Below are 10,196 nucleotides of genomic sequence, written 5' to 3' on the forward strand. Positions count from 1 at the left end.
CAAAATATTCACATATTGGTATCGTAGAGTTTTCCAAAGGGGGGAAAGCAGGCAGCCCCCCCACCCCCCGCTCTCATGGAAAAATCTATGGGAATTGTATACTTGATTCCCATCTACATGGGAATAGAAATAATATCTCTCACACAAAGATGCCTGAAAACTTACTCCTGAGTAATTATTCTATTCGTTTAAGAACCTCTTGTTCAGATAACCTATCAAGGCTTCTAATTCTTCCTCCCCCTATCTTATTTATTATTTGCATATATTATTATTATTATTATTACAAATATATTATTATTTGTATTTACAATTATTGTTTATTAAAATATCAAGGTTTCTTAGTAGATCCCTACTTTTAAATGATACATTTTACAGCATGAATCATGTTGAGGCATAATTAAAGAACAAAAAATAAGAACAGAACATGGCTACAGATATGTGCATCTTTGCTAAGCTAATGCTATGTTACAGACAGATCATAATTGTGCCACTGTGTTGTTTGTACTGGCACTGTATTAGCTGGAATTTGATTTGTTCCTGCATTTAAATTCTCAGATCTTTAAAACATATAGGGAAAAAAATGAACATAGACAACTGAGATCTGCCACAGTCATTTTACACTGCCACAAAACTTCTGTACACAATGCAAGATTCTTACTTACCTTAAGGCTATTTAAAACATTCTTATATTCCTAAAGGCATATTAAAATGAGGGATTTCTGTACTTTTTTTAAGATCCTTATCTGAATTCAGTGGTGTAAAAGTGAATTCCTGTAACTGAAAATCAGGTGACTCATCCTATATGGTCCAGTATAACCTTTTATATTAGACAGAGTCTCTCAAAATTCTGGTCTCAGTCCAAATATCTTCAAGGGAAGGAGGTTCCATTCTACTTCACCACTATCCTTTTCTGTCACGGGAATCATTATTGTCWGGATAGCTCTGAGCTCAGCAGTGCTTAGCTTCATTCCCCAAAGAAGTGAAGACAGGAGAAAGGCTTGGAGCTATAATTCTTTCTCTTATCTTATTTTCTCTTGGCTTCAGAAAGGGAGGAGAGTCATCATTTCTCTTTGGAGAGCMATTTATTCCCTTTCCCTCACACCTACACAAGCAAGGGATAATGTCAGGCAAACTTGACCCATGAGCTCCTCCCTCTCATGGATGCAACCCTTGCTCTCACCCTGTAACTACACTGCAATCTAAGAAGACCCAACGTGGCTAAGAAACAGGATGTTATTGCTCCCTACTTCCCCGTATTAGGCTGTGGGGACAACCTAGCCCTTTGTTTGAACACGCACTGACTCATCTGCTCCGAATGCCTGGAATAATCTAGCTTCCTATTCAGTATGAGCAACTRTTTAACTTTTGAAAAATACTTGCTTTAGAATTCCTCACAGTTGTCTGCTTCCAAAGTTTCAGCCAGAAAACCAATCCATAAGGCCCTGAAGCCTTCAGTTGAAGAAATAGACAATAGATTTGTCTAGTTTTGTTTGCCAGACCAAGACAAGACACAAACTGGCAGCTGGAACATACATAAGGGCCCTGGATCCTCTGTTGGCTAGGTTATCTGTTGTTTCACAAAAATATGTCCAACTGGTGTCTGCAGCCAAGCTGCAGCACTACTGAATCAAGCAGAAACTTTCATGTGGAGAGACTTATTAATGTTCATTCCTGGGCTCCATGCAGCTTCTGGTGGCAGCTGAGCCAGAGGGGATGGTTTTGTGGCTTCCTCTGAGTCTGACAAATAGCTAAATACTTTGGTCATTCCGTTAAGAGATGAAACTAGGACTAAAAGCTGGAGTTGTGGTGCTTCAAATCRTTGGGAACCCTTCAAAAATACTGAAAATTCTTTACTAGCATATATTCTTGCATGTATTAGGCTCTGGTAAATCATAAAATTCCTACTGAAACATCAGTCTGGGTGAGTTAAGTATCAAKCTGTATATCAAGTGTCAGGCTTACCAAGCCAACAGGCATGTCAGAGAGTTTTCAGAACTGCAGGTGATGTGAAATGGGAATTGTGTGTGTTTTAGGGGGTGGGGATGACATTTAATGCTTAAGAATGCTTAAGCATCCTTGTATGAGTTCAGGCAGAAGAGACCTTCCACTTACAGGCTTGGATTGTACATGTTTTGAGGTGGGGATATTTTTTGCTTTATGCACACAGCAGACATCTTAGAACTCAACAACTTGACTAAAACACGCTTATCTCGCACTCAAAACATACATAGGGAAATGCAGCTATCTACACGTTAGGGAAGAAAGGCATTCTTCCAAGAAGCCAAGTCCACTCTAAACCTCAGCAAAGTTGCCTAAGAGATGAGCCAGGCCAGGAATGTCTACAGTAAAATCTATGCAGCATTCACAAACACCCATTTCTTAAGCATCATCTATCCCAAGCAAAATACATATCCCACAGTGTTAGGTGTCAGATGACGGTGACCTACTAAGTGGCTAGATTCATTAGTTTACAGGATCTGGTGTAAGATGCTATGCCAGAACAAAAAGATTTTTCTAGTTAACTAGTGGATATATATATAKATATATGCAGGTTGAACTCTCTTTCATAGTAAGTGCAAATGCTGCTGGATGTTTTGACAAGGTAAAAAGAGCAATGGGTTAGGAATCATGCTCAACTTTATCCGAGGTTGTGAGTAGTTCATTACCACAGTATTCAGTTTGGAGCTGCTCTCTCCTGAGTGCAAATACAAGCAATAATTTTATTGGGCAGTAGTGCAGGTCTTGCCAATTGGACATTTGCAGGATCTGGAAAGGACAGAGGACATCAATTCACTTGCAATAGTTCCACTGAGGGACAGTGAGTACTACTGGGTTTAATATTGTTCTGTAGCTCTTTATCAAATGCTAAAGCCATCTGTTGTTCTTCTGACCTACACTGAAACTTCAGGGTTTTTGAAAAATGGCATGAATGGAAATCTTGTATAAAGTACAGCAGGAAACCCGTGACTAGAAATTTAGGCTATAAGTTTTTAAAGGAATCACTTCATGGAGGAAGTAAGGAATTAATGCCTGGTGTAAGCTGACAGTTGCAAATTGTTTTTTTAGGGGTGAATGTGGATTGAGAGAATACTCTGAAGTTAAAACTGTGACAATAAAGATCCCTCAGAAGAATTCGTAAAATGATGAAAGACAAGGCTGTGCAGAAGAGCACGTGATGCTACCCTCTCTATTCCTTATGGGGACCAGCACTCAGGAATAAAAAGTGTTACACAATATATATTTAAGAAATTAAGTTGCGACATACATACCAGGCACATAATCACATAAGTAATGCAAACCAACTCTGCATGTTTTCGTAAAACTCTTCTTTACATTTTTACTAAGCAAACCATACAAACCATACAAACATGWGATAAAGTTGCTATTGGGCATCATTTAATAACGGTTCTACCTATAAAACTGTTAAATGTGAATGCATGCACGCACACATTTATCTCTTCATTAAACAGCATTAGCAGAATAAGTCTTACTGCTTGAAGTTGCCTTTTCGAGGCCTGCCTTGTGCTGACATTCTTGTTTCATACAGGGCTTTACAAGTCAAATTTTACCCCAAATGCTAGCAGTGCGCAACATAACCAAGTACCATTGGTATTCTTAAAAGAAAAGAAAAGAAAAGAAAAAGAAAAAAGAAAAGAAATTGATATATTGGCAACTTTTCAATTAGCACATTCACACAAAGAGGTCAGACTGGAGAGGGAACTAAATCATTGCATGCATAATGAAATCCAAATACTTATCAGTGAGATTTGACTTTCAGACTCGCAGCTTTTTTGTTTTCAAAACTTATTTTGTTAATTATATTATGCCTTGCTTATTATAAGCAAAAAAACCTCMCTTAAAGGACTTCTTAAAAAGTTTTACCTGCCTGCAAAAAGAGCATGGCCAGGCAGGGTGGAAGGGTGCCAAGGAGTACAGGAACAGATCTGAAGGCTTCAGAAAGCTTTCAGCTTTCACAGCTCACCCAGTTTTGTTGTTTGCTGTTGTTGTTTTCACCTTTTTAAAGAAAGAAGCATATGCACACACAGACTCTGTAACCTTGTCTGACAGTACACTGTCCATGATTACAGCAGATGTTTCTACTTTTACCAGTGGGAAATTGTTACATATTCATTACACAGGGAAGTATCCAGCAAAAACTCAGCTGACAAACAAGTTAGCTTGACTTTATTTTCTTATCAAATGCTGGCTTGCCATCCTCACCACGCTCGTGTGCCTGAGGTGAGTTTACCTGCTGGCACTACACCTGCTCAATGATGTCTGCTCTTTTCTTGACCCAGCACAAAAAATATGAGCAAGCTCTTTGAAGAGTCAGATGTTTAAAACCACTGTCACACCATTCCCTGCTGCCTACAGAACCTCTTCCGACTTGTAACTAACAACTAACATCATCTTCTCTTTCCTCTTTCCAGCTGCAGAATTAATCRAATCTTCACTTTTTTAAAAAAGTTTTTGCTTTATGTTTTAACTTAGAATTAAGAAAATTTATTTTAAAAGTATAGTAGATCAGATGATTTACTGTAGCTACATTTATGTGGAGTGCAAGGACAAAATTATAGACTCATGTGTAACAGTTTTCCTAGCTGCAGACTCTATACTACGAACCACTGAAAACTCCAGACCTGATTCAGCAAATGATTTCTGCATGTTCTTAACTTTCTTTACCCTCTGAGGAATTCCTCTTAGAGCTTAAGTTAAGTAAGTGTGTCCTTAAACATATTGCTGAATCAGGATAAGATTATGCAGCACTTTGCAGTGTTGCGGCCCCCAAATCAACATTTTTTATTTATAACTCATGTCAATCTGTGTGTATGTTTTTAAAGCAATACATATACATAATATGTTATTCAGAAATTATAGTATATTCACAGACATGGAGATGAGTCAAAATATTCCTGAGTTGTTAAATGCGAATGCCATATACTCCTACTGTAGTGTATGTCACAGTTTAAAAAAAAAAGAAAAACAAAAAATACAGCAAATAAGAAATTAGTTATCTTTTTAACTGCAATATAATCTGTGAAAAAGGAGATTTTATTTCTTTCCTCCTATTATTTACTTAAAAACAAAACTTTCTGTGCTAGCATCATTTACACTGTGTACTCTTTTGTATTCTTTATGTGTTTTGTATGTCTGTGTGTTATTCCCAGTACTTCTCCGTAAATAATATAGAGTTGCTTCCCCTCCCCAGTCTTTTCACTGCAGCTCCATTTGATGTATATGGACTTGTGAAATCCTTTTTTAATGTACCATCTGCATGGATCCAACAAAACATTTTTCCAGTCCCTGCAGCTTTTTGTTACAGTTTTTAATCATGTATATAGTTATATGTTATTAAAAAAGTAAAAGGATATTTTCTATGAAGTTTTTTCCATTAAAAAGGTTTAGAGAAAGATTTTACAGACTGTGGGACTCCTTTGTTGTTGACAGAGCTATAAAAATATTAAAAAAAATATTTTCTTAGCAAAAAATCTGTTCTCACAGTAGCTTTATTTTCATTTGCAAAAGTGAATGAAGTAAAAGGCCAATTACATTTTCTGGAATATTATTGCAGCTGTATGAAAAACACTTGCGAATTGTAGATCTAGGTCATAGCCAAAGTTCATCCTCACCCTCGTGGTCATAAAGTTTAGCTATTGAGGAAGGTCTGATATCATCAGACCCAGTGGGGCACCCTTGCAAACTGCTGCATCACAGCTTGAATTTTGGATAATGTTTAAAAAAAAAAAAAGTGATGCTTTTTCTTTCTCCAGTAGATGAGTCACAGAGATGATTAAATTAACAATCAGATCATTTATGGAGTGTTATTCCACTTTTCTTTAATTTCAAAATCCTTAAAGTGGGGGGGGAGGACAGACTGTACATTAATTTGATGGTCAGTAAAATTCACACGGCCAGGTACTATACAACTCCCCCTCAGGCAATCCCTTAATTCCACGGTTACTTTGATTGCCAGGAATAACGTTCCTCTTTTGAAATGCTGCCTGGTTAGATAGTGTAAAACAGCTACTCAGTAATAACACTGAGCTACTTTATTTAGGGCAAGTATTGGTTGTATTTCTGCATCACAGCATAATGCTATTGATTTAATCAGCACTCTACAGGCAATCACTGTACATAGAGTAACAACTTGGCTAAAGCAGCTGGGATAAAAGAGAACACCGGTTAAGAGTAGCACTGAAAGTGAATGCGAAGAGGAGGGTGTCCTGGGAGCCTGGGCTGTCGGGCCGTAGAAGGCAGGGGGCCATTTCTGCTCGTCTTCCCCGCGGCGTGGACAACCCCTGTCGTGGCCCTGCGAGCGGACGCTAAGCGCTCGCCATAGTCTCCCTGGCTCTCTGAGCTGTTTGCAACCTGTTTCGCCACCTCAAGCAGCCACATATGCACAAGCAATGCTTTTTTAAAAGCAAAATGAAGAAAGGTTGTTCTGCAACCCACAGAAGACAAGGGAGTGTTGTCATCTAAGGAAATAAGCAAAATCCASTTCATAGTAAGCAAGCAGGCAGTGGACCTCCAGGCAAATGAGAGTAAATATAGCAATAAATGTGTAGGTAGGTGTAATTAAATGGAAATAATTGTGTATTTCTTCTGGGAAAGGATGTGAACAAAAGCAAAAGAATTTCAGTTCTGTAGCCTTCGCACGAAGCTACGATGTTGACAATACTGGGGGAGCACTGACGCATTTATTGATGCCTATTACAAAGAGCGMTCTCTCCCTCCCTCCCCTCAGAGGCCAGGATGGAAAGGTTTGCCTTGCATGTGCTGGGGCACTGTGTGTGTTATGGGCTCTCCTATTCCTCAGTCTGTCCTGGAAAAGGCAGAACCTGTAATAACACACTGAGTTCAGGGCACGAGGTTGGCTAGAGAGGAAGTCAAAGATAAGCAATACACTGTGCTGTTGCTTATGGCTCTCTGCCTGGTTACGCTAGAGCTACGTTTACAAGCACCTTGCACTTGCATCTGCACATCTCCATTTACCTCATGCTAAGTCTATCAATCAACACAGGAAGTGATATATTTTTTTTCTTATGACAACTTTAGACCGCAATGACTGATACTCAGAGTGCTGCACAATTCATGCTGTCTCTACCAGGAAGGAGGAAAAGCCTCCGCAGCTATTAGATGCCATCAGCCTTCCCAGTGAATCCAAAGACCTCTGAGCACGCTAGGCCACAGCTGCATGCAGCACACCTTTCTGCCTTGTTAAACACAGAGCTGATTAAGTCTATACTGTATCCTCAGTGTCCACTGAGGGCACACCGGTGTCCGGGAAGACGTGCCTTGCCAGAAAGCTTCTGAAGGTGCCCCGTGTTCTCCGATAGCCTTCAGATTAGCTGTCCTGGGTGAGGAGGCTGAATGCTGGCTGCTCTAAGGCAGAGTGGTCAGCCATCCACGTAGAGAAAATGCAGGTAATCCTGGCACTCTTTAGGTACTGCTTTGAACATACATAGATGAGGTGAAATGAGCGGCAAGCTAGATTCAGCCTACAAAAAATAGAAAAGTGCTTGGAAACATTTGAAGTGAAGTAGGGGATTTTGGCACTTCTGAAGTTTGGGTCATTTATAAGATTGGATTAGGCTGATGTGAGAGTACAAGTGTAATTTCATGCGACTAAAGCATGACTAGGATACGCTGCCACTAGGGGTTTGGGCTCCGTTTTCCTCTTCCACACAGTACGACRAGGAGTGCTGGGACGTTGGCTACAGCAAGCACGTGCCTAGTTTTTTAGAGGACTAGACCTTGCACACTGGATTTCGAGGTTATCACAAGCTAGGTATTACTACATCCAGCAGCAGTGCAAGTTCAGCCATTTAGTGGTCACGAGCAGGTTAAGCAGTCTGTGTAGCCACAGCTGCTATACTGGGACAGTGCTTGGCTAAGRTAGAGGCCTAAAGGCTGTGACACAYGACTCAGAATCTGTCCCAAGGAGCTGTCAAGGAATAGAAGCAAAAAGGTAAAACTTGCCTCTTGGTACCAATGGGATAGGTTATGGCGGGCCCTTGCCATCAGCTGTAATGCCCAGAAGTTTCCAGTGCCCAGGAAGGGTCTCAGACAATCCAGTTTAAAGATCAACGAAGAGGAAGTCTGCAGTGCTCACACAGTCCCCAGGGAAATTACTACACCCAGTCTTCATATTGTCACCCAATCCTAGCATGCATCGCCTAATCCTGCAACTCTGGGCTCTTTTCAAGGTGTTTTTGTCTGCTTGATGTCTGTCTCCTACTGGGAATGGCTAAATAAACCTGGATTGTGCAACCACAACAGCAGTACACTATAAGAAAAGCTCAAGCTGCAGAGTTTGCCAAGGAGGCTGTGCACACAGCGTGCTGAAGTAACCCAAAAGGGTGCTTGTGAAATGTTTGTGCTGCTGGCAGGCAGCACATTGCCAGGACAGATCACACATGTATTTGCACATCAAATGAAGCTGCACTGGTCTGAGAGCATGGGAAAGGCCTGTCTTGAACGGCATGTGTCCTACTTCCTAAACATGTATATTTTACACTTTACACTTGGTTATTGGCCAGATTGAAAGTACCGCAAGTTCCCTGAAGCTTGTCGTTTTGCCTTTGAAGTGGAACTGTTTGGATAATGTTTCCTTTGGCAATTTATCTATGTAACAAAGCAGAAACCTAGCTGCACTGGCCTCTCAACAGTCCACGGCTAGTTTCTGTCCAAGTATTCATGCATTTGTGCACACACAAACACACACAAAAATTGATCATTTTTAATGACCTTGCTCAACTACTCTTGTTTTCCCTTTTGGCTCCTCATGATGAGATTGGTGTAATTTATGCTAACAGGAACTTACTTATTTCCTTGTGGAGTTTTCTCCTGTGAAGGTGTTCTTTGTAAAGGTGCATGGTCAAGTTCCTATCTCCTACAACAGCTGAACTAGCAAGAAATTTGTGTGCAGCTCACTGCCCCTGATAAACAAAAAGAGAATGTGTTTGCACTGGCTAAAGGACTCCTCACAGTCCACCGGTTTCCTCAGCCTCTCCTGAGAGCACAGGATGAGATGTAGAGCAGGATGACTTGYGATGTTTCTGCTGTTTCCCTGCTTTCTATCGGTCCAAAACCTCTCCCACAACCTTTGGCACTCTACACCCAATCATCCAGGCACAGTCAGTGCCTCCTCTGCTCTTTCAATTTTGACCCTCACAAACACAAAAGTTTTTGGGATGGACCCACGTAGGAAGGTCCTCCTCATCGCACCAAGAACTTGCAGATTAGGGACTCAGGCTAAAGCAGTCTCCTTGCATCTGCTGGCCCTGATGCTGGCCAGAGGCCCAGGTGCCCAGTTACCGTGTGTGGATGGTGCTCACATGGAGCTGGCTAGYGAGATGCCCTGTCCTCAGGCTGCAGTGCTGCAGGGGTTAACCAGATGGCCTTGACTCAAATGCAAACATCCCAGGAAGTGCATGTTCTCTTTTAAATACAACCAACGCATGAAAGTAAGGAGAAAAACACATTGTCTCCACAGAAAAGTACATTTGTAGGAGTTACCAGCCTTGGTTCCTGAGTGGCCCGAAGCTCTTGAGCAGCACGAGGTAAGCTCCTCGGCCAGGCTGTTCCACGGCAGCAGGACAGCCTCGAGGCGGGATGCCGGGTCCCGTGCCGGGGAGGAGCGAGCTAGCGAGGCTGCTGAGCGCGCTGCGCCCCTGCTGCCCTGGCAGGAAGCTGCGGCAGCGAACACTTGCCTGACGCGCAGTCCCGTGTTGCCTCGCTGTGCGTATCTTGCACCTTAGGCCATGGGAAGTCATTGCCAGAGGGCTCCCAGGCCTGGTGGGCTGGCCAGGCCTGTCACCACGTCGACACGTACACAGCCATCTACTCCCAGGTCTGAAATGGCAGCAAAAGCTACAGTACCTCCTGCTCCATGCTTGCTGCATCGCTGGCTCTSCAGCGGTCTTCCCCTTGCTGAAATTGCCTTCCAAGGATACACTACGCCTGCCAAACATTTATGGGGAAAAACCCACCTAGGAAATGTCACTGGTACAACAGATTTTTCCATGTATTTCCTTAGGAAATACTGTACATTTGAGCTTTTCCATAGCTCCMATTAGATTCCCTCATCTGAACCCCTCTGATGCCACCACTTCAGATTGCTCTGCTGGGAAAATGGCAGTAGACCCCAGCTCCTCAATCCCTTTCACAAAGGCTCAGAAGCATGTTCTTATCTC

General features: G+C 41.8%; 1 protein-coding gene across 3 annotated transcripts in view; it reads left to right on the forward strand.

Moving 5' to 3' along the window:
* Positions 1–5,413, forward strand: part of ALDH1A2 (aldehyde dehydrogenase 1 family member A2) — an 83,599-nt gene extending 78,186 nt beyond the window's left edge. For all 3 annotated transcript variants that reach the window (XM_085303343.1, XM_085303342.1, XM_085303341.1), the window contains one exon: positions 3,067–5,413. In XM_085303343.1, the coding sequence (XP_085159469.1) occupies positions 3,067–3,139 (73 nt within the window). In that variant the 3' untranslated portion in view covers positions 3,140–5,413. The remainder of the gene's footprint in view (positions 1–3,066) is intronic.
* Positions 5,414–10,196: the final 4,783 nt, after the last annotated feature.

This window comes from Rhea americana, unplaced genomic scaffold (genome assembly GCF_003343005.1).
Source record: "Rhea americana isolate MKP2758 unplaced genomic scaffold, rheAme1 scaffold_2, whole genome shotgun sequence".
Taxonomy (NCBI): Eukaryota; Metazoa; Chordata; class Aves; order Rheiformes; family Rheidae; genus Rhea; species Rhea americana.